The 25,111-nt window shown below is 39.1% G+C and overlaps 1 protein-coding gene across 1 annotated transcript in view; it reads right to left on the minus strand.

Moving 5' to 3' along the window:
- The window catches only part of GRID1 (glutamate ionotropic receptor delta type subunit 1), a 1,063,263-nt gene that overhangs the window by 269,814 nt on the left and 768,338 nt on the right, over positions 1-25,111 (minus strand). Inside the window, exon 5 of the mRNA XM_027846365.1 lies at positions 9,165-9,218. Within this exon, the coding sequence (XP_027702166.1) occupies positions 9,165-9,218 (54 nt within the window). The remainder of the gene's footprint in view (positions 1-9,164; positions 9,219-25,111) is intronic.

The raw sequence follows: 25,111 nt of genomic DNA on the forward strand, positions 1-25,111 counted from the left end.
AAAGGCAGACTTTGATCCCAGGTCCAGCAAGTGTAAACTCTGTGCTTTCTCTACTGCTCCATGCCACCTCCTTGACAAGCCTCAAAAGGAGGCAAAAGGGTACCAAAATCAGAATAGTTTGAAAAGCTGAACTGAGACTAAGACACTTCAGGAACCTCTCCTAGGAATCTTTCCCCCGGCTTCTATTATTGTTTTATTTATTTTTGTCTTGGCATTTGAAAATATGGCTTTTGGATTTATGCCAAAAGACCCATGAACTCACCCTCTTTTCCAAATTTGTAACTTGGTAGAAAGAGTCCGAATTCAAATTTTGACTTTGACACAGAATTCCAGACATTGGGAGCTGGAAGAGACCTCAGTAGCCTAAACAAACATCTGTCTGTTTTTAAACACTTCCAAGAAGTGCATGCACAAGCGTTCATGTGTCTAGATGTGGGGTAGTTGGATTTCCCCTTGACATTGAGCTTAAATTATCTTCGATGTCGTTTCCACCCATTGATTCTGATTCTCTTGTCTGAGAACAAACACAGTCTATTTCAATCTCTTCCACATTTCAGTTTCCTAAATACAAGAAGGCAGTGATCACATGTTCATTTTCCTCCAGGTCTTCTCTTCTGAAGCCTCAGTTCCTTTAACCCATCTCTGTATGTCATAGCCCCAGGTTCCTTCATCATTCTTGTTGCTCTCTTCTTTATAGTTTCCAACTCTTCAATAGCTTTCCTAAGCTGCAACATCCAGGAAAGAGCTGAAAATGCTAGATGTGGTCTGACCAGGGCAGAGCACAGCTGGACTATGACCTCTCTTAACCTAGAAACAATAACTCTTAAGACGACATTACCATTGTTGAATGCCATATCCCACTGAAGAGTTTGCAGTCAACTCAGTTACTATCTATGTGACCTAGGGATGTGGGACTTGTCCTCCTTGAATCACTGCAAAATGAAGATAATAACCATACCCATCCCATCAACCTCAGCAGGGTATTGTATGGCAAGCACTTTGGTTGTTATTATTCTCTACCCCGTGTGTATCTGATTCTGTTCTCACTTCTGTACCAAGGATAATAATTATACAGACTGGCAAAGAAGGTGTAATGACAGGGTATGGTAGGGTGCTAATAAAGCCTTTCTAGTGCATTTGATTGAATACAGCAGGTTTATCTGAATCAACCAAGGATCCGTTTGCTGGAAAAGCAATGGATGAAACTGCCTTCAGGTAGAGGAACTAACCTTTAGTTTTCAGACACGTTTGCTGCACTTTGTAATTAAATCTATTTTTAAAGCACCGAGGGTGTCAGGGCTGCCTTTGCTGGGGATCGTTCTGTCAAAACTCTGTAAGACGACAGTGTACTTTTCGGGCACAATTGACTCATGTCAAAAAACACAGAGTCTGAAGCCACGACAACAGTGATGGTTCTTTCTGAACCACTTTCCCTGGTGAAGATTTCTAAGTTGACTGGAAATGAAGCCAGTGACCTAGACTTCCTATGACAGAAACAAGTTGATCAACCAAGCTATAAAGCAGTAACAACCTCACAGGGATGGCAGTGAAGGAAGGCACAATAAGGAGTTTGAGGCCTTTATGCTAATACGTAGGTTCTCATTCGAGCAATCAAGCAGATAACTCTGTTAGGGAGAACAAAGATGGAAAGTAAATATCTGAGAACATCTTCCTAACACAGTTTATAATTAGTTACATGGATCTAGGTGTAGAGGGTCCAATCATGTTCCCTAGAACATAAGTTTCAGCAAGAAAAGGCAGATGTAACAAGGTTTGCCTCAAAGGCAAACCTTGTTATATCAGACTTCTATCTTTTGTTATATCAGATATATCTTATTATAATTTGCTAGAAGAGACTTGGCCTAATCCCCCTGCACCATCATTAGGAAGAGATGTGCTGTCATTTAATCAAGTGAATCCCTGTGTTTTCTAGATTAAAGTTTAGAAAGCTAACTCTTTTCCCTTAGAGAAATGGTAGCTTCTCTCCTAGCCTTCCTTACTCCAACATTGACATCTGTGCAGCAATACGGACCCTACCCTGAGAGATGCTAAATTGGCTGAAGCATTTCCTTTAAAAAAAAAAGCAATTTCCTTATGCATAATAATACCTGTAAGAGAGTAAAACCTCAGTAATTAGGACAACAAATGTCATTTAAGCAAGGTGCCAGCTTACTAAAGTACATTTGAGTACATTCACAACAGTGGGACCAGCGGCCTTATGAAGGAATGAACTTTGTGTCTGTCACTAGGAAATGGAAAAAAAAAGGGAGGGGGGATAGATGGATGAATGGATGAATGAATGAAAAAAATTGCAGCTCTAATTTTGATGAGAATAGCAAATGGGCATAACTACATGTTGCCATCTGGCTGTGTGCTCTTGGACTTCCAGTTTCCTAAGATATTAGGAGACTTTTACACACATGCAGGCAAGGTGATTCAGAACACACCAGGCCCTTATTACAAGCCCTTTTTGAATCCCCAGACCCCTCCAAAGCTCAGCTCAAGCACCACCTCCTACAAAAGCCCTTTCCTGATGTCTCTAGCTGCTAATGGAAGAATTCTTAGCCTTTTTTTTTATCATGGATCATTTTGGCAGTCTGATGATGTCTATGGTCCCTTTCTCCAAGTCTTTTTAAGCGAATATAATGAAATACAAAGGCTTACAAAGGAAACCAGTTATATTGAAATAGTTATCAAAATATATATGTATATATATATATATATTTAAAAATAAAAGTTAACTCACTTCAGATTATGAACTCCCATCTAGTGTCTCCTCCCAAAATTAATTTGTACTTATTTGGTATACTGTTGGCATTTAACCATATGTGTATACTGCGTCTCTCTTGATGGAATGAAACCTCCTTGAAGGCAGGAACTATTTCATCATCAGAACCAAGCTCTCATCACTCCTCTAAGGAACTGGTGTGTGGATTCCAATCTCATTGAATAACAATCAGAGCATCCTTCATAGTGGGCTGGCTTTTTTCTTCAAATAATAGAAAACCAATCCTGTTTCTTTTCTCTCTTCAGATGGCACAAGGAAGAAAAACAAACCAAGGGCCAATAAATTTTGATTCATAATCAGAAATGGTTTTATAGACATTACTGTGACTTGATGAAAGGAAAATTTCAATAAAGTGTGACTTGAAAGGCATTTAAAACGATGTCAGGAAAGGAGAGGGGGAAAAGAGCAAATATGTCAGATGCCTCACTGTGGAGCAAAGGTAGCAACGGCCTGTTACCTGAAAACTCAGCCCACCTCAATATACCTGGGCATTTTCCTATGTGTGGCATTAGAAGTACTATGGATGGTGCATTATGAGTATGACAACTGGTTTTCTTTTTTCCTTTTCCAGTATTCTTATGCATTTTTCATAGTGTATGAATAAGTGCTATTAAATAAAATGACAGAAATTAGTAGGAAAATTGCAATTTGTAATAAAAATGTGCCACTTTTTCTTTTTTCCAAATATCTAAGATGGCTGTGGCACATAAATTATGGCCAACTGCAGATTAATCAGATGTATTCAGATTTGTGAATGTTGCAATATTGGAAATAATGTCTTTTTTTAAATCACTCTTTGGTTATTTATTGAGATCTCAATCTTCACAATTATTTTTGAGAATATTTTCAGCACTCTTCCTGATGGCTATGTGTGTCCCCTTTTTCCATTATGAATCATTCCTCAAAATCCCCTCTTCCAGGACCCTTTCCTCACCACTATCAAGAGATAAATGAAATTCACACTTCAAATCAGTAACAGAGCCCTGAATTAGAGAGGGAGATATAATGTTTACATCAACATGCTTCACATCCTATATAATAGTCTAATTGTAGCATCCCTACAGCTATTCTATGCCCCACCCCAACTCCCAACCCCGTTCCCACTTCTTTCTCAGGGCACAGTAATAAAATCAATACTATTGTACTCTCATTTTTTTTTCCTGTAAAGGGTACATGAGTTGATTGCCAAATGGATAAACTTGCCATCCTTGTGATTTCCCAAACACCATTCCCTGATCGCCACTCTTTTATATTTTCCCCCATATTAAAATGTAGTATCCTTGAAGCCAGTACCTGTCTTATATCCTCAGTGTTCAGCATAATGCCCAGAGCATAGAAAGTATTTGATAACTGTTTTTATTTGATCCATATATTCTGGATATGGCCCAAATCATATGATACTTTAATGGACTTGTGAACTCAATGATGTAAATACTTGCTCTAATGGTATATATTATAACTCATCCATGCCTTCTTAAATTGCAACTCTTAATCATGTATTCCCATAAATCCTCAAGAGGGTGTTGAAAGAGAGAGATGGGGTGGGGGGAGAAGAAGACAAAGATGAAGATGAAGATGAAGATGAAGACGAAGGCAAAGAAGAAGAAGCAGAAGGAGGAGGAGGAGGAGAAGAAGAAGAAGAAGAAGAAGAAGAAGAAGAAGAAGAAGAAGAAGAAATAGAGAGAGAGAGGCAGATTAGAATAGTATTGGGAATGTGTCAGGGGATTTTTTTTTTTTTAGTAAGGAGCATTAAGTTATGACTCACTGAATCAAGATAGAGTCTGTTAACTATAGAGCTGAATGTGGGCAGAAGTGATGACCCTGGAATTTGGTGGAAATCATGATAAGAAAAAAACAAGTTTGAATGGGGGATGAGAGCAGGGAGTGAGTTTGGGAGTGAGACATATATTAGGTATGTATTCAAAGAAAGATGGAGGGAAGTGGTTTATGAATAGGTCATGAGCTGATTGAATTATGAAAGGATCATGGTGGAGAGCACAGGAAGCATATGCTGGTTAATTTGGTTGGATAATAGATATTTTAGGCTACAATTCTTGAATATCCAACAACAAATTATAGGTTTTATTAAAAAATTAATATGCTTTTCCATAAATGTTATCAAAGCTAATTTGAAAGGTCCAACTTCTTTCTCTTATATACTTAAAGGGAACAAGTGGTAGGGGTGCTTTCAGGGTGGGCTTAGTAAGGACTGGTGGTGACAGTAGAAAGATACTGGGAGATCTCAACTTGATAATATTGGGGTATAATCTAGCAAGGGAAGAATAAGGTGAAAAAAGCAAACTTAAAGACTGTAATTTCTTCAGATGGGAATAAATCTATCGTTTCTCTGTTTCCGTCTGAAATGGCATTTCCCTACAAGTTTTAGAACAACAGTTTTACTTTGTTTTGTTGTTTTTAAGGTTGTTGTGTGTGTGTGTATGTATGATGGACTCCTTTGGTGGTCTGAAGAAATCTACTGACCCCTTCTTGGAATGATGTTTTCAAATGCATAAAATATATAGGATCCAAAAAATATGGTAAAATTAAGCTATTTTTTTTTCACAAACCCCAGTTTAAGGACTCCTGGTCTAAATTAACCAGCCAACACCAAAAAAAAAAAAGATTTGTAGTTTAAACTTTGAATATTCTTGCAGTGATCTGGAAGGGAAAGGAAAAGATTAAAGTGGGTAGTGGTGTCAGTTATATAGAGAAATTATATGTGTATGTATATATATATATGTGTGTGAGTGTGTATGCGTATGTATGTATATGTATATATACACACATACAGATTATATATGTATGTATGCACACACAACTATTATGGCCTGATTTTGTTAGAATAAGAGCAAATGATAGAAGTTTGGGTGTATGTAACTACACATGCACGGGTATATACATATATACACATGTAATTCAAATATATATGTAGTCATATGTTACCATGCATACATATGCTCATATGTATAGAAAGATTAGATAGATATGAGGTCACATGCTCTCATACTTTCATTATCTGTTCTTATTCAAACAAAATCAGGCTGTAATAGTCACTATGAAATACATTACATCACGAAGCCCTAGTTCTTACTAACCAAAATCATTACGCAATGAAAAACAAATTAAGAATACTTGCCAACATGAGTTTAGCTTTGATCTAGGATCATCCAGAAAGAAAACCAGAAACTTATTTGTCTACTGCTAATGATCATGGAAAATTTCCATGGTTAATAAATGCAAAGAGTCTAAGATGATGTCATAGGAAAAAAAAGCAACTAATAATAACAGGAAGATTATTTTCCACTTGAGCCATATGGTGATAGAAGAAGTGAGTAAAACATATGTCCAGGGTATTTAGAACGTGTCTGTATTTAATATTTAAGGGAGCTGTCTCTAAAGAAAATAGTTGACTTTATATAGAAAAGCATTTACTGAATAGCACTCTATTTCAATACTCCAACGGACCATGATTTCATTGGTGTGGCTAACGAAGATTGCAAACCTTTCTCGTTCGTGTGGATGGCCTTTGTGAATTTGTATAGCTGAACATGCTGATCACTTAATTGATAGCTGGCACTTATATAGCACACTAAGATTTCTGAGGTTTATTAATTATTACTTAATTTGATATTTAATATATTTACCTTTAATATATTATCTAATTTGACCTTCATAACAACCTTATGAGGAAAGGGCTATTATTGTTCCCATTTCATAGATGAGGCAACTGAGCACCTGTGAGGTGAACTAGAGTATCTAATATCGCACAGTTGATAAAGTTTTTAGTAAGGATAAAAAGCCAGTGCTGACTTCATGCATAGCATACTATTCACTATGCAACCAATACTGTCTATTAACCATCTCATCTTCCTGTCATAAACTTAAATGTCATATGTTACATAATCAGCAATTTCTTGGAGGTCTTACAAACAACAACAAAACATACACACAAGTGTCAATAACTGAGCCAACATAAAGGCCTGATCACAAAATTTCACTAGTACCTAGCCTGACCTGAGTGTTACCAGCATCTTTTCATTCCTGACAGAATTTGGCCCTAGGTACCAATTAAGGAATTGCAGAAACCCCTGAAGCTTACTCTAATGTCTGAATGAAGCAGAAGAGGTTATTCATTCTCACAAGAAGACAAGCCAAGTTTGTGGGAAACCAATGTGTTTTCATCTCCCTCTCTATTAGAGAATGAATGGGGTCCTTTAAGTGTGTCCTCCAGGTGAATATCTTCTCTTCACTTTTCGTAAACATGTAATGAATTCAAGCTGTCATAGGTGTAACTATGATGGGTAAGTGACGCTTTGTCCCAGGGAGACAAAATTATAAAGTGTTTGTAGTATTTACATCCTTTCAACATCTTAGGATAAAAATTGAAATTAGCACCTTGTTGGCAAGGAAAAAAAATAGTTAAAATTTGAAGCTCCCGTTTGGTACACACCCTTACCCTGAGACAGCTACATTGTTCCAGCCCTTTCCTGCTATCTGACACCCCTAATTATTGACTACCTAGTAGTGGTTTCAAGGTTCTCTAGGTCTTCTGTCTCTCCATCTTGTGATAATGTCCCAGCATCTCTCTGTCCCCCAACTAAATTATCTTCAAAATTCAATTAGAGAACATATTCATGAGGCCTGCTATTGTTTCCCCTGCATATATTTGCTGAAGCCTGATCCTGACACCAAAAGTATAGTTACAGTAATGTCCGAAATATTCCTCTGATTTTATTTCATCACATACCTTGGAAATGACAAATTTTTGTGGTTATGCACAGTGTACATGTGGCTGTTTATTCTGGTCAGGACGAAGCTGCCTGTCAGGATGTGACAAAATGAATGGGCCTTACTTCATGGAACACCAAAGGAAATCTTACTTTGGAACAAACAAGGAGTGAACCCTAATATTGAATGGATTAGTATAAAGATAGAACAGAAAGGAGCAATGAGAAAAAGAAGAGGAGAGGAAATGGAAAAAAAAGGACAAGATAAAAGAGGAGAAGGAAAGGGAAAGAGATAGATAAAGGGAGGCAGAGAAAGAGGGAGTAGGAAAGACAGAGGAAGATGGAAACAGAATGAGAGGGAGAAAAAAGAGAAAGAGTGAGAAAAAGAGAAACAAGAAGTGAAGGAGAGAAAAAAGGATGGAGAGAGAGAAGAGGGAGAGGAGGATAAAGGAAGAGAAAGTGATAGAGATGGATGAAATAGGAGAGATAAAAGTAAAGGGGAAAGAGAAAAAAAGAAAGAAACAGAGACTTAGGAAAAGACATCGAGGGAGAGGGAGAGGGAGAGATCAGAGGCGAAAATGCCTGCTGTTCAAAATATACCTTCTCCTCCTTATAGCTTAGTAGCAATTGTGAGAATTGTAAGAGTTATGCTGGGGATTCTGTGAGGGTCCCTCCATAACCTGAATGAAACATCAAAAAACAAAACTCAGCCTCAGGTCTGTGACTTAGGATGTCTCTGAGAACAAAGAGAATTCTGTTCTTTGGGGCCTGGGGAGAAACTGATGGAACTCAGATCATCAAACATCAGACGATTAGGAGATTGCAAGTGGTTCTATGAAGCCCTTCACTAAAAGGAAGGATGGATGCAATGTCCCTTCTGTTAATTACAGTGTTCCATACTATAAAAGTGCCACAAGGTAAACGGATAGTTACTTTAAATATCTATGACTGGTTGAGATAAAACGAGCCCCTAATATGATGTGGATCTGTGTAAGGAAAGCTCTGAAAAGTAGGTCCAGGAAGCAAACTGTTACCTGATACTATCTGCACAATTATGAGAATAACCAAAGAATCCTTTTCAACTATTTTAGCCTGAGCTAATAGAGAGCGATGCATCATAAAAGAATGAATTACCTCCGTAATAAACCTAGCATCTCATGGAATGAAGCTATTAGAAATTGATCAGTTAATTTAGGAGTTGCTGATAATCTCAGCTCTACAGAAGACAGGCAAGTAGTAAAAATACATACATACTGGAGATGGACATCAATATCAAATTTACATCCAGAGTCCTCTGCCACTGTCACTGGTTGCCAAAGAGAATCATGGGGCTTGGATATTCTGACTACAGTATTACTTGGATATAGTTAGAATCCCACCCTTACCCCCAAAACACATACATACAAACACACATACACACGTACAAATACATATACACATGCATGTGCATATGTAAGTACTTCCAACTGTAGTTTAATTTGGAGGAAACAAAAAAAAAAAAAAGGCTTTCAATTGCTTACTCCCATCATTACAAGGGCAATGTTTGAGTGTCTGGGCCCTGATGCCAGCAAGAGTAATGTGTTGAGGATTAAATGTGGAAAGGAGAAGTAAACCCAGGCCAGGGCTGCACAGCCCAAGGACTCTCTTACCTCATTAACAAACACCCAGTGACTGTCCTTGGAAGCCAGGTTGGTTTCCACTGCCTGCAGAAAAAGGAAAAAGAAAAAGGCAGTGAATAAGAAATACACACTGGGGAGAAAACACCCATTCACTGCTTGAGGTTCCCTTTATCACCAGTATTCTGGAAGATTTTGTTAGTGAAAAGTCTATTGTATCCCAGGGCAAGTGCTGCTAACTTCAGCCAAGTGGTCGTTATGTTTCAATATGACCATGTTGCTCACTAGGTGAGCTGGGCCACTAAAACCAAGATAGAAGTTCCTTGATACCTATTTTTGAACCACAGGGAGAAGACCAGTTTATTCAAGGTTTCCAGGGCATCAGAATCAGACAAAAGCTGGAAAAGACCTCAGAGTCCATTGGCCTCCCTCAATTAAAGATGAGGAAACTGAAGCTCAGGAAAGCAAAGAGGTTATAACCTCTAGTCCCATGACTCCAGAGCCAGGATTCTTTCCATGGTACCATGGTAGAGGAATGCATTGTCCTACCAGGGACCTAGGAATTGATGAATCCTTCTCATGTCTCATGTGTTACCTCAGTGTTAAAAGTTTTACCATCATGACATTAAAAATAGGAACTGGCCCCTCAAAGTATTATAGGTGGTCCAAATTTTTCTTCCAAGTCTTTCTGTTTAGCGCCTACTCTTTCTCCCTCTTATATAAAACTAGCTCTGACCTCTGTTCTACAAACAGTGGGCTGAGCCACATGGATATTGCCAGAAAGCAAAAACAAAAATAAAAGCAAAAATAGCTCTTGTGAGGGATGGACAGAAAAGACAAAGAGCAAACGTTACTTATTCCTTTTCACATAACTTCTTCTAGACCCCTGGCAGATGGATGAGGGTGTATTTGACTTACAGAGAGTCCAGTGTTCCCAATACAAGCTTGAAATCCTAGACTAAGGAAGGTCCTACTTTCCTGTCTTGGGTTTGTCCCATTGCAAGCACATTAGCTTCTTTCTTAATTATTTATTTATTTATAGGAAAATTTATTGTTTAATTGTTACTGATTTTTTTTTGCTATCACTTTCATTTCCAAACACAGCCTTCCTTCCCTTCTCCTAGATAGCCACCTCTTATAACAAGGAAGAAAAGAAAAAAAGAGGAAGGAAAAAAAAGAAAAAGAAATCATCAAAAGCAACCAACAGAATCATTCGATCTATTATGGTATGGAATGTTTTTTATCCAGTATCCCCCAACCTTTGTCAGGAACAAAAAGAGAGCACAATGACTCTGCGAACTTCATTTCCTCAACCTCCCAGTTCAACAGCCAGTCCCATACAGACAAATTTTCCAGAAAGCCACATTCACCTCTGCAATGGAACTAAAGGATACCTCTCCTGGATTTCTAGATAGTCAGGCCCTTTACAAATAAGTGTTGCGTGAAAAGGTAACAGACACAATGATCATTTCCCCAGGAGTGGGCTGAGGATTTCTAAGTTGGGGAGGCAGATGACTGACCACATTACTTCTCACTAGCCAGGAGCATCAAGTCAATAGTGTAAACAAAGGTCAGTTGGTTGACAAACATTCATTAAGTGCTTACTATGTGTCAGGCACTGGAGGCACAAAGAAAGGTAAATCTTATATTCAGTCTAATAAGGAAGACAACCTATAAATAACTGTACAAAAACAGTATTAGAACAGATCAAAGGGCCACAGGATAGCTGAGGTCTGTAATGCATGTCTTTCTCACTTTAGCCTTAAAGGATCTTTTATGTTCCTTCAAAACAAAGATCAGGCCCTTCCTCTTTTATAAGGGCTGCCCTCACTTGCTACATTGTTGGCATGGAAGTCCCTAATGAAATTACTTTGGGTGACTTTGAACATATTTTCATTTACTTCTTCTTGTATACATGTTACACACACACACACATACACACACACACACCCAGTGGAATGTAAGCCCCTGAAGGAAGGAATTCTTTTATTTTCTTTTTTCATCCTTAGCATCTAGTCCAGTTCATTGTATGTTGTGATCCTGCCTCTCATTAGTTATAGGGTCCGAACATGATACAATATACCTGGATCTCAGTTTCCTCATCTACAAAATGGGATTAGTAATGTTTATGAGGCTTGCTTCCCCAAATGAGTTAATGCAGACAGAAATGAACCTCCCCCCCTTCACTACTGCTGTTCTCAATAACAAAGCAAAGCATAAAACTAAACGCTCCCACAGAAATTGTGTTTTGTGTAGTCCTGGTTGATTGCGCTTTTTCCATCTCCAGATTGCTCCCTACATGCCTGCCTCCATTTCTGAACCTTCCTTCCTCTGTGAGATTTGAGTAACCACTCTTACTCCTTGACTCCTTTGGGAAGCCTCCTGCTAAGAAAAATGAAGCACGGTCTCCAAACATAATCGTCCCTCTTCCTCCTCCCATGCCTGTTAGGGAAGAAAACCCAAGGCCTTCTTTGTCCATGAAAAGAAAAGAAACTTCTAGAGAACAACACCTAGTCTCTGAAGTCCATGCAGAGTCCAGCAATGTGACCACGAGCCACAGGGCATCCACTGAAGAAGCCAGGGGCTTAGTCCTGCCTCAGTCATCAAACCGATCCCCAGCCTCGATGACAGCACCAGCACCATCCTGAAACTGCTTTCCTTCTGATTCTCTATCCTTTCAAGTTTCCGTCAGACCCATCAAAGCAGGAAAGGAGAAAACAAGAGATGTCCCTCAACAGGGATTTCTGAAACGTGATGAATCACTGAGCCCAGCTGGGATCCTACTTGTTTGCATTTGGTAAGTTTCTTTTACTAAAAGTCTCGCTCCCAATTTGTTAAAACCAAGAGCAGAAATCAGGGTTATGGCCCAGTTTCTGAAGGGAGGTGTGGGCTTCACGTTGCTTGGGGGTAGGGACAGGGGAGGGTTAAGAATAGTTATGTGGCAGATATTAATTAAAAGGTGTCAGGGCACCCAACAGAAGGGAAAATAGCTTCTGTTGGTCTCTCAGGTACTAATAAGAGAAGGTGGCCATGACCCTCCCGAGGATGAATACCCATCTGACAACTGAAGCTATATCTTGGGCCCTAACCACATGCCTAGTGATATGTGGGTTAAGGATAGAAAGACTCGGTCCATGGAACCCCGTCAAACAAGAGACTAACATCGGTGTCCTATTTCCTTACACAAATGATGCACCTAGGTAATTTGTTAAGCCTCTTTTCCCTACAAGGAGACAAATAGTTTTGGGCTCTCAGATTCCCAGAGGGCATAGCTCCTTTAGCATCTGGAGTAAACAAGAAGCATTAGAAGCTACTGCAGATTGAACAAAGAGAATACTTATAGCAATTAAAGGGAATCTGCCAGTTCCAGTGGAAGGCCCCTAACTGGCAATAACCCAGTGGGGAATGCCACTCCCAGAATTTCCCTGTAAAAACCCTATGCACTTGGAGTTTCTGGTACAGTGTGGCCCTTTTTCTTGAATGGCATTTGTTACATTTGAAGCTGATTCACTAAGCCTTGCTCCTTCCTTACCACCAGTTCTAAATCACCAACCTCCTCCTCCTCCTCCTTTGCCTTCCGTGTTCTCATCTTGATCCATGCAGAGATGGTCTGCCTCTTCTGTGAGAATGCTAAGTCCCTTACACAAAAGGTCATAAGATCTCCCTCCCTTCATCTCCCACAGCATGGAGCAGAGTCCTTGGTCGCAGTAGGGATAAAGGAAGATGCATTGCTTTCAATGGTCACAAGAATAGGGCAGAAAAAAACCAGTACCTTTTCCTGTTTCCCAGTTTAATCAGTAATAGTGCATATTACTTACTCAGTGGGTAATTGAGACATTAAATGTAAACATAAAACTACCTGGCATCTTGTTTGAGTAGGAGCAAGTGCTACTTCAATTATTTGTCGCACTATCAAATTTTCAGGACAATCATCCTTACTATTCATTTTCCTCTTTTAAAACTTAAACATGGTAGCTGTTTACTATCTCTCAGGGCAGAAGAATGGCAACTGGGGCATGAGGAGCAAGGAATGACCTGCGGTTAACTAATCTGTGCAAATTATACGGTGCCAAATCATTTTTTAAAATAGAGAAAAAAGTTTCACCTTTTCTAAGCATTTCCTGACATCCTCCTCCACCACCATGCCCCCCCATACACACGTACCTTGTATTCGTTTGGTATATATTATGAATATACTTCTATGGATAATATCATCTCCTCCATTGGATTGTAAGTTCCTTAAGGGGAGAGAATATTTCACTTTTACCTTCGTATCTCCACTGCCTGTCACATAGCAATTAATCAATAATTGTTGGTTGACTGTCATACTTGGGACTGAGAGGCAGAAGACCGATTTAATTTGAAAAAGCCTTTCAAGTTGACACGTAACTTTCTTTTTCATCCTTCCTGGGATTCTTTAAAATGTTCTCATCATAAGAGAGCGGAGTATAGTGTAAATAGCACCATATTTGTCATCATAGGTCTACATTCAAATTTCAGCTCAACTATTTCTAATCTACATAACAAGCAAGTCTTCTAATTGTTTTGGATGTCATTTCCCTCACTTGCCAAGTAGAAGGTTTAGATTAGAAGATATTTAATGCCCCTTCCTCCTCTATGGCCTTGGCTACATGACTTAATCTCTCTGAGCCTCAATTTCCTCATGTGTAAAATAAGGTGATTGAACAAGATGACTTCTAAGATATTTTCCCATTCCAGATCTAGGATCCTCTGACCATTCCAAATTTTAGTGATGACCTATATGATTCCTTCCCTTTCTAAATCTAGGACCCTATAATGTTTCCAAATTCCAATACTGTGATATTGGGTAAGTCACATCACCACAATTTACTCTGCTCTTATGGCCATTGCCAAATCCTTAGTACTTCTATGAATACCCACTTGGGTCTTTAAATAATTCCAAAAAGAAAAAAAATAGCCTTGGAGAGAAAGTAACATGAAGAACTTCAATAACCTCATGAGACACCAAAGGAGCCAGCACAGGTGAACCCCCTTCTATTGATGTGCAGGAAGGCAACATTAACAAATGTTCTCCCCAATTAAGGTAAATAACCTGCTTCTGAACAGGGCTTTAACCACAAGTTAGCCACAATGCTATTGGGTTCCTGAGGCTGAGATCGGGATGAAGAATTTACACTCAACAAGCAAATAAAAGTCTGTACATATGCCTATACACAGAAAAGATGGCCTAGACCAGGAACCCCATACCTTTCCCTCATGAGAGGAGTTGTATTTTTGTTCCCCAATTCAAAACATGTGAGAAATGACTAAAGAAATGCCTTATTTTATTGTATACCCAGCTACATAGAGTTAAGGAGACACCTGTCCAGAATTGTCTGTGCCCAGGGGATAGTGGGAAAGATGAGAGAAGAAAGCATTAATTAGGGCAGGGGTTCTTAATCTGCCTCTATGGCAGTCTGGAGAATCCTAAGGACTACTTCTTAGAATAATGTTTTTAAATACATGAAATAAAATACATTGGATTACATTGTATACGATCAGTATACAATACTAATTATATTAGTTATTTTTTTTTAAGTTCGTGGACACCAGGTTAAGAACTTCTGCTTTGGGGTGACAATCCTAGGACATTTGACCCAAAGAGAAACAAGATGGAGCTGCTGTTGCTTGTTAAAATAAATTAGTGAGCCTATTTGGTATGACCAGGACCATGAAGATGATAACATTGGGGCTCTTCTTGCCTGGAGGCACTTAACAAGCTGAAAGGAATAATACTGGGAAGACAGAGTGTCCTACTGGCGTAAGTCTAGGAAAGACCTAAAAAAAGACAATCTAGGCAGCCCTCTTGGCTCTTCATATTTGTCCTTTTGAACACCAGAGAAGGAGACTGACCTGCCTGCCCCAACAAATATACACATCCCAGTGGCTTCCATGTCTCACAGGTCTTACAGGCAAATACTTCTGACTATCAAAAAGAAAGCCTCCATGCAAATTGGAGTAGGTCCATTAGTGTTCCTTCCACTCTCAAAGCAGTGCTACTCTCCTTAATTTGCTAAGTTATTATAAATCTGAGGCCCATTATCTTGTTTGCATTTCTCACACGTGTGTCTCTTTCATTTATCTTTGAGTCAGGGAATAGAAAATAGGGAAGCGACAATAGAAACAGTAGCAGCAACAACAAAAGGGAAAAAAAAAAAAGCAAAACAAGCCTCCATATGGAAGTCTTCCAACGGTATCATTAAGGATTTATTTTACAAAGTGCAAATACCACCTCATTTTTATGTATGTATTAATTGCTAGGCACTTATGTAGGGTCCCCCTTCCACTGGTGACATGAGATAATGAAGGGTTGTCTGCCATTAGCATCTTTTCAACAACCCTAACTCTAACATTAAGTAACAGTCTCTTCAAGAGCGTGACTTTTGGCATTTTCCCAATGAAAGATATTGAGCTGACTTCAAAGACCTAGTGTTGCTTTGGCAAAAACATACTATTTAAGAACGATTCCCTTTGTCTAATGTCACTCCTCTGAAAGCGTGAAGAATTGTATGCTTCACCATTAGCAGATCTGGAATAGGTAACTAGGAGACCATAGGATTTAGAGTTGGAAGGACCTTAAATATCATTTAGTCTAATTCTCTTATTTTTTAGAGGATTAAACTCCACCTCGAGTAGAATAAGTGACTCATCCTGAATCATGCGGCTAGTAATAGTAGGTTCATCATTTCAACCCCAAACCATTGACATCACTTTCTAAGTGTCATATCACAATGATGGAAGAGTCATTCAAGGAGCGCTAATTAAGTACACGTTAAGAAGGTGGGGAAATGGAGCAAGTGGTGGCTCTGAATCAGAGGTTCTCAATTCAAATTCTGCCTCTGCTCCTTACTACTAGTATGATCTTGGTCAAGTCACTTTATCCCACTAGGCTCCAGGATTGTCATTTGTAAAATGGTAATAGGAGGAGGCAGGCTGACATAGTTGGTGTCTGAGATCCCTCTCAGCTCTAACCCTATGATCCATCTCTATAAAATGTGAGGGGTGGGGGAAGGAATGGAACAGTTCCTGCCTTCAAAAACCTTACATTCTATTTGGAAATACAGTTAGTAAGCAGAAACATGGAGTACAATTTGGAGGGATAGAAATACCTCTAATTGGCTAAGGGTTCAGAAAATGGGGTCAAAAAATTCAAGGAAAGAAAATGGTGTAGAGTTGAAATAGTTAGAAGAAGGAAATGTGAAGATACTGCAGGTCATGATCATGAAAAGGTGAGTTTTGGGAGAATCTGGGCAGAAGAGGAGGTTATGAGTAGAAAAAGGAATCTCAAAATTCTGGATCATGGAGCTGGAAAACTTAGAAGTGGTGATGAGATGAAGAGCGTGCCTGGAAGGTTGTGTGGAAAAGTGGATAGAGTCCTGCATTTAAATTCAGGAGCAACTGAGTTCAAATCCCATCTCTGATTTTTACTAGCTGTGTTGTTGCTGTTTAATCATGTCTGACTCTTTGTAACCTCTGAACCATAGCATGCCAATGCTGTCTGTGGGGTTTTCTTGGCAAAGATACTACGGGATTTGCCATTTCCTTCTCTACTGGATTAAGGCAAACAGAGGTTAAGTGATTTACCTAGGATCGGACTAGTAAATGCCTGAGGCTGGATTTGAACTCAAGTCTTCCTGACTCCAGGCCCAGAGCTTTCTCCACTGAGCCAGCTAGTTGCCTTCTACTAACTATATGATGCTCAGCAAAACACTTAACCTCTCTATTCCTGAATTTCCTAATCTGTAATATGATGGGGATGAAATCATGCCATCTAAGATCCCTTCCAGCTCTAAATTCATGATCTTTGACTATTGTGGTATGTGATTGAGGGAGAATAAAGGTACATACATTCACAGAAGTTAAGAAAGTTGATGAATTGGGAGGCTGGGACTTTAAGAAGGCATCAACCTAGATGTTCAAGTTTCTAAATAAGAGATTAAGAGTTAGGATGAAGGGGAAGATTGTGAGTGAGATATTGAAGTCCTTTGGAAATGAGGCAGAGTTACTTGAAGGCTGAGAGATGAGAGCCATAAGGATCCAGAGAGTATGGTGAAGATTGATGCTGGCTGATATTGGAACTGTGTTCAAGTCAACTAGAAAAACATGGCAGGGGAAAGGAAGAAGTGTCCTAAATAGAAAAGGTAGTATCAGAAAAGTGTAGAAGAGACCAAGAAGTTACGAACTTTCTAGAGGAAAGCAAGAAGTAACTGAAGAATTGAAATGAGAACTTCTTAAATTATATTATTTTAAAATGGGAGAAACTTGATCTGGACTGATTTCTATGACAGAATATGGATGTCATATATTATGGGTGGGGATGGCATAGCTTATTGGAAGAAGATCTGGGATTGGAATCAGGAGAGACCTAGGTCTGTATACTCTCTCTGCCAATCACTAGCTTGTCACCATCAGAAAGTTATGTTAACTGCTCTGACCCCCAGTTTACTAATCTGTAAGATAATCATTATAACTCCTAGACCACCTATCTCACAGAACTGTCCTGAGTATATAATGAGGTCACGTACATAAAATTCCCTGTAAACCTTAAAGCATTATATAAATGTCTGCTGTCATTACAATGATCACACTGGGACACTAAAAGTTTGACACACCAACTCCTCTGAGGAGAAAAGCATGGGAAATGTAAATACAGAAAGTAACTATCAGTCAATCAATATTTATTTATTAAGCATTTACTATGTGCCAAGTGGGGCAGTGCATAAAGCACCATGCCTGGAGTTAGGAAGACTCATCTTCATGAGTTCAAATCTGACTTCAGACACTTACTATCTGTGTGGCCCTGGACAAGTCACTTAACCCTGTTTGCCTTAATTTCCTTATCTGTAAAATGAGCTGGAGAAGGAAAAGGCAGACCACTCCGGTATCTTTGCCAAGAAAACTCCATCTGAGGTCATGAAAAGTTAGACAAGACTAAAAAACAACCGAACAACAACAAAATGTGCCAAGTACTGTGTTAAGTGCCATGGATATAAAAGGAGGCAAAAGACAGCCCCTGCCCTTAAGGAGTTCACAATCTAACTGAGAAAGAAAACAGAGGGAATATCCACCTCCCAAATAAAGATAACTTTGCTCCTAAAAAGGAAGTGAGTGTGTCTGGCATGTATTGGACTTCAAAGATCACTTTGATGCAACCTTGAATACACAAAACTGTCTTTCATTTGAGTGTCTTGAGCACCCGTCTTGAACTAGCTTCAGTAATTATTATAGCTTTTGGTCATATATGTCTAGTCACTATGACTTGATAGAATGAGAAACCCTCCTGAATTATCTCTTCGGGGGTTTGAGTTCACACTCAAATGATGGAGGTGATTGCTTCAATTCTGCACGCGTGGGTCTATCCAGAAATGGGTATTGCCTTGAACTTGTTGGTTGAGAGGTAATACACAAGATAGTCTGCATAGTGGGCCGGGTACCTATGTACCTATATACCTATAGACACCAGTTTGATGTCTCCAACTCTTGTTTCTTCTTGTCTTCATTTGAGGAAAGGCAATGTGGAACGGTGGCTAGGACATTAGACTTGGAGTCTGAGGAGACACATTCGCATTTAGCCTTTGTCTAAGGCTACTTACTAGCTCTGTAACTCTGGGCAAGTCATTAAACCTTGCTGAGACTCAGTTTCATCATACGTAAAATAAGGGGGTTGAATGCAATGATTTCTAGGATACCTATCTAAATCCATGATCCTAGGGAGAGAGAATAACAAGAATCAGAGCAAAACACCAGTCCAAGGTTTATTACCCTATTTTATGTCATAGATCTCTTTAGTGGTCTACTGAAGCATATAGATCTCTTCTGAGAATAATTATCTTTTAAATACATAAAAGAAAATACATAGAATTACAAAATAAACAAATTATATCTAAACAGTTATTTTTTTAAAAAGGTCATGAGACCTAAGTTAAGAACTTTTATTCAAGAGTAAGCTAAAGGACTAGTCTCATTCCAACCCTTCACCCTCATCAGTACCAACTTATTTATCCAGAAGGAATAGCACAGGCTTAATATGAAACACAAGCCATCTTGTCTCTGGATCTAGTGCTCTTTCTACAATACTAAGCTGACTCTCATAAGCAAGGAGGAGTTGGATGGGATATTGTAGGGTCCACCAATTTCCTGGAGCCTCATCAGAAGACCCAAAATACATCTATTTCTAAGGCTGATGGTATGAGCATCCCCTAATTAAATAGCTTTCCACATCTTCCCATTCTTAAATATGAACAGTATGAACACATGAGGACCCTGGTATGGTGCAAAAGGGTTTTTCTCAAAATGCACACATGTTCTAGGCATCTGGAGGGGCTCTGAGAAAGAAACAAGGAGGTAAAGCAGAAAAGTGTGCAAGTGGGAGATGTTATGACCTTTAGGGGATGATCGAAACATAATATAATTCCATGTGTTTTCCCCACAAGGAGTTTAATGATTTCTTCATTTTGTGTTAAAGGCTGAGTTTCCTAATACAAACCCAAGGATATTGGCTTTAGTAATATTCCACAGTAACAAGGTGGCAACCTTTTCACTGGCCTGGTCAATAAAATGGCATTTTAAAAGATATTAAAGGAACCCAGGGGAGAAAGATTTCATTGTTAAAAATTTCCTGCTACTGGTTCCCATCTCACAACAGGCTGTAGGTTCCTTCTGAGGAAGGGGAGAAAAGAATAGGACAGGGACTGAATTATTTATTTAAAAACCCAATATATCATGACAATATTCTAGTCTATCATTCGCCCCTTTTCTTCTCACTCATTCTCTGTTTGTCAAGTTCGAGAAAAATAGCCCCTCCAAAGTGCTCTCCCAGCCAGGCCTGGCAGAACTCCTTGCTCAGGGAGTCTGTGGGATGAAGATTCATTACAGATCCTTCGTGGATCCTTCCCCTAGCAGAGAAACAGGCTTCAGAGTTCTGAAGAAAGTACAATTGGTAGTAATAAAAAGTGAAATTGCATTACCTGTGGACAATTTATGGGCAAACATTAATATCAGCAGAAAATGGAATGGAGTCAGCTCCTGGACATGATCAATTTAATAAGATCAACTGAGAGGATTAGAAAAGCAGGCTGTGTGGACAGATATCAGCTAATGGATACTTGAGTTTCAATCAATGTTCTCTAATTTCCTCATCACCTGCAGAACATTTCTCCCAGATAGAATCCTTTGGGTTATCTTTTGGACAGTTGTACTCACGTGTCTAAAAGACAGGGGGCCAAGAACTTAGGTTGTTATCTTTCCATTGACAGAAGGAAAAAGTCATTTCCAGCTCTTTATCAACACTGGGCAGAAACATGTGTCCCTTTCTGAAGGCTGGAATAAATGCTGAAAGAAAATTAACTCTGAACTTGGTCACATCCCGATCCAATTCAGTAAGTCCTCATCCAGCATGCCCACTGGGCTGTGAACAACCTCACACCTTGTTTTCCTCTGGAGAGAATGGGGGCATAGCCTTCCAGGTGGCAGAAAGCCAGAATGGGTGCCTTCTCATACAGCCTGAAGCTTAGCTTATTCTGCACATGATTTCCAGATGCGAACAAACGAATGAAAATTGACTCACAACTTTCTGTTTTCTTCTATTAAATCCCCTAAAACTATTTTTGTTGTGAGGGAATAAGATATAATGTAAAGAATGTTGAATTTAGAGTCAGAAATTATTCTTAGTTCTTTTGTTAATTACCTATGTGACCTTGAACAAGTCCCTTAACTTCTCTGAATTTTAGTTTTCTGACTTGGAAAAGGATGGGGTGGAATGAGATGAACTCTGTGGGACCTACCAGCTCTCAATGAGTTTTCCCATTATGGAACATGCCATGAAACCTGCAGAATGCCACACTATATGAAATATATTACATATTACCTTTCAATCAACAAGTTTAAAGCAATACTCATTTATGTCTAGGCCTACACGGGCAAAATTGAAGCAATCACCTCTATCATTCAAATGTAAACCTAAACCTCCTACCCTATAATTTTGGAGGATTTTTCATTCTATTAAGTCATAGTGACTCATTTTTCATTGAAGAGGTAATGTCTATGAGAACAGGCTATACCCCTTAAATTGCCATGCAGGAAACGTGGGCCATTAGTGGCTGGTAGCACAAGAAGGCCTTGGTCTGGGACCTGTTATAATGGTCTGTGATAAAGTGGTAAAAATGTGAAGCTTGCCTTCAATGCCCTGTTCTTGTCCCTCATTCATTTACTATTCACTTATTGCTCTGTTAAGCCAATGAGATTTATTAAGCTAGTACAGACATTATTTTAGGTTTTATACTGCTCTAATCCTACCCCAGACTGCCCATTTGGGCCTTTACCAAGGAGTTTTATCCTTGAGCATTGTTCAGGTCTTCAAAATTCCCTCTTTCCCACATCAACATATGTAAAGCTAGCTACCATAGTAATATCTGGGCAGGTAGGTTGCACAGTAGATAGAGCACGGGGCCTGGAGTCAGCAAGATCCGAGTTCAAATTTGACCTCAGATACCTCAGATACATAGTAGCTGTGTGACCATGGACAAGTCACTTAACCTGTTTGCCTCAGTTTTCTCATCCGTAAAATGGTGATAATAATAGCACCTATCTCCCAGAGTAGTTGTGAGGATCAAAAGAAATAACAATTATAAATCACTTAGTATATTGCCGGGCACCTAGTAAGCACTATGTAAATGTTAATTTTTGTTGTTGTTGTTAAGCCACTTCACAGAATCAAAGAAACAAAGGATATTGAAGTTGAAAAGGACATTGGGGATTTTTCTAGTTCAACCCATTCCTGACTAAGAATTCCTTCTATAACACTCCTAACAAATAATCATTTGAGGAATGAATGAGTGAATAAATGACAAAGCATTTATTAAATACTTGCTCTGTGCCAAACATTCTTCTAAGTTCTGGGCATACAAATACAGAAGCAAAGCCAGTCTCTGGCCTTAAAAAGCTTAAATTCTAATGGGGCAGACAACATACATATGAGACTGGGGGTGAGGAGGGGCAATTAAGAATAGAAAATTAGAGTGAGTGAGTGAGTGGACCCAGTGGAAGATTGACCTGCTATCTTCAAGAACAATGACAGAGTTGATTTGATTGATTGTGGATTATGGTTCCATTGATCATGGAGAGAAAGGGAATGGTGGGGGTGGGGGATGGGCATTGGAAGGAAAAGATTCCAAGAGGCAATGGAAGACATGGCAGGAAGGGTGAGAATGAAATGAAACATGGTTGAATCATTCCTGCAATAGTGTTGTGAGAGAAAAGGTCACTAATCAGGAGAGTAGGGGATCCTGAGGGGAAGTTCCATCATGATCTCTGAGCCCAGGGAGTGAGGAGGATGTGGAGGAGGTTACTGGAGATGAGGGAGTAGACTTTGCTTGAAGGATAACTGTGAAGAGACAATTCATCTCCTTCTGAGGTAGCTCATTCAACTTCGGGTCAGCTCTCATAAGATCATTGATTTAGAGCTATGAGAAATCTCAGAGGTCATCTGGCCCCACCACTATCATTTTAAAAATGAGGAAACTGAGGCCCAGAGAGGTTAATGACTTGTCCAAGGTTATACAAGTAGGAAATAGAATCATAATTTAAACCAAATTCCTTTGACTCTATATGTGATACCTTCCACTCTTCATGATTATTAGAATTAAAAAAAAAAGACATAAATTGACTCTAACTCTCCCTCACTACAACAATCCCATTGCCTCTAGTTCTTCTAAAGATTCTAAACAAGTCTATTACTTCTTTCACCTAACAGACTTTCCATTACTTGAGCACAGCTGTCATGTTCCCCTAAACGTCCTCTTCTCCAGGCTAAACATTTTTAGTGTCTTTGACCATGGCTCATAAGGCCTGGCCCCAAATTCTTTGCTGTCTTGATCACCATCCTTTGAATTTTCTTAGCTTATTCCTATTCTTTTTTAACTATGGTAGTCAGAATTGAACACAATATTACTCTTAAATTTTTCTGATCTGAGATAAGAGGAATTAACATGGAGGCAAATATGACTGACAAGTATTTCATATGTGGACCTATCCGTGTTTATCTACTTCAATGGATAAACCAAGAAACTACTCAAGTTTGAGCACAAAGTCTTCAAGGATTCATTGTGGACACTCTTTTCACTAATCCAGATTCCATCTTCTCATCCCCTTTTTTTCCTTAGTAGTTGACCTTCAATGATTGCTATGACTGGAAAGAAGTCATCACTTGGTAACAACCCTTTAGTGATGAACTAAGGTGGTCCTCACATGACAGACACAAGTCATACATAATCAGAACAGTATCTGAAGCCTATTCAGGTGAATAGAACCTACCAGAACCGATCTTGTCCTGGAAAAGCAGAGTCACATCCTTAAAAACCATGGTAAGGAATGTGACTTTGACTTAATGGTAGAACCTAAGGGAATGAATTTCTATAATTCACCCATTAGACAGTTTTTTAGGCAGGCAGTATGAGCATTGTAACTAGGGAAACCCAGAGAAGCTACAGAGAAAAAGTGCAATGCATTGCAAGTAGATGTTCAGTCTTTCATTTGCCTAGGTGGGGAAGGTATGAAGACATTTAGCTGGGATATTCAAGGAAATAATAAAGGATGACTTTTGCTTGTGAATTGTCAAACTGGCCACAACCTAGTGCTTTTGGTCAGTGTTGACCTATTTTTAAATAGAAACTGACCCATGTAAGGGTATCTTCAGTTAAACCTTCAGGGTGCAGGAAAAGGCACAACTATTAATGTATGAGTATATCAGAATGTATGAGTATATCAGAAACTCCTCCCTAGTGTGGAAGGGGTCATTCTATGCTCATGATTTCCCCCACCCAGACATCTTGTGTCCTGTGGCTATGCTTTGTGCCTTCACCCCCGGCTCCTGGAAAAGTGGAATATATTTACCAGCCAAGTGAGTCTGATATATTTCCTATCACATACAACTACATTCTGTAAATCTAATTGTTCTGCAATTCTCCTCCATCCCTTTCATGGTATTGTAAGAGCCCCTAGATAAACAAGAAGAGAGAGAATATTTGAGGTACTGAATCCTTGCCATTGTGATTTAAGTTCTACAACCTAGATGACCAGCCATATGTCAAACTGGCCCTACCTACAAGGACTTTAAATACCACATCCCAGCAAGGCTTCTAGGGTGACTATACAAGTGGATGTTTTGATTAGAAATGTCAACACTCAAGGTTAATATCAAAGTTACTTTAAATCAGTATTGGGCAAGCAACTCATCAGCACAGCTCCAATTTCTTTCTTAAATCTAAATTGTTTTTAGAAGATTAAGGTGTTTTACTTCTTTTCAAAGCAATAATGCTGAACATAACAATCCTTTAGAGGCTGATAAGAGCTGCTGGGTACAATCTGTATTCCATTTTTTTTGTGAAGCTAACATTTTGAAGAACAAAATAGAAAGGAAATACCTTCATTTATTTTCCCAAAATTTTTCGCTACTTCACTCAGCACTGGAGGACAGATCCCTAGGTCTATCTTAAGTTAGAGATTATCAGAAGAACTGCCCCGACTCTGAGCCATAACATGTTATCATGAATGTCTAAGCCCCCAGAATAGTCAAGGGATAATAACCTTTCATCCCCAAGGCTTAGCTTGAGACAAGTCAGTAGTGACCTAATGAGGTTGATGATAAGTTGAATTACAGAGTGTGTTAGTTGCTGGGGGGGGGGGGGTCAGGAATGGGGATAGCAGGCAGACTATAATCTTGCCTCCTTAGAAATGGGGGGCATTTCCTCTCAATTTGTGAATTTATATATGTGTAACATGTGCAAACATACACACGAACACATGCACACCAACACAAATTGATTTTTAAGTTCTTAGAGAAAACTTTCCTTCAAGAAAATGTATAAAGTAGAAGAAGGAAGAGAAGGAGAAAGGGAGGGAGGGAGGGAGAAAGGGAGGAAGGAAGGAAGGAAGGAAGGAAGGAAGGAAGGAAGGAAGGAAGG

Source organism: Vombatus ursinus, unplaced genomic scaffold (genome assembly GCF_900497805.2).
Source record: "Vombatus ursinus unplaced genomic scaffold, bare-nosed wombat genome assembly UNPS02015129.1, whole genome shotgun sequence".
In the NCBI taxonomy this organism is placed as follows: Eukaryota; Metazoa; Chordata; class Mammalia; order Diprotodontia; family Vombatidae; genus Vombatus; species Vombatus ursinus.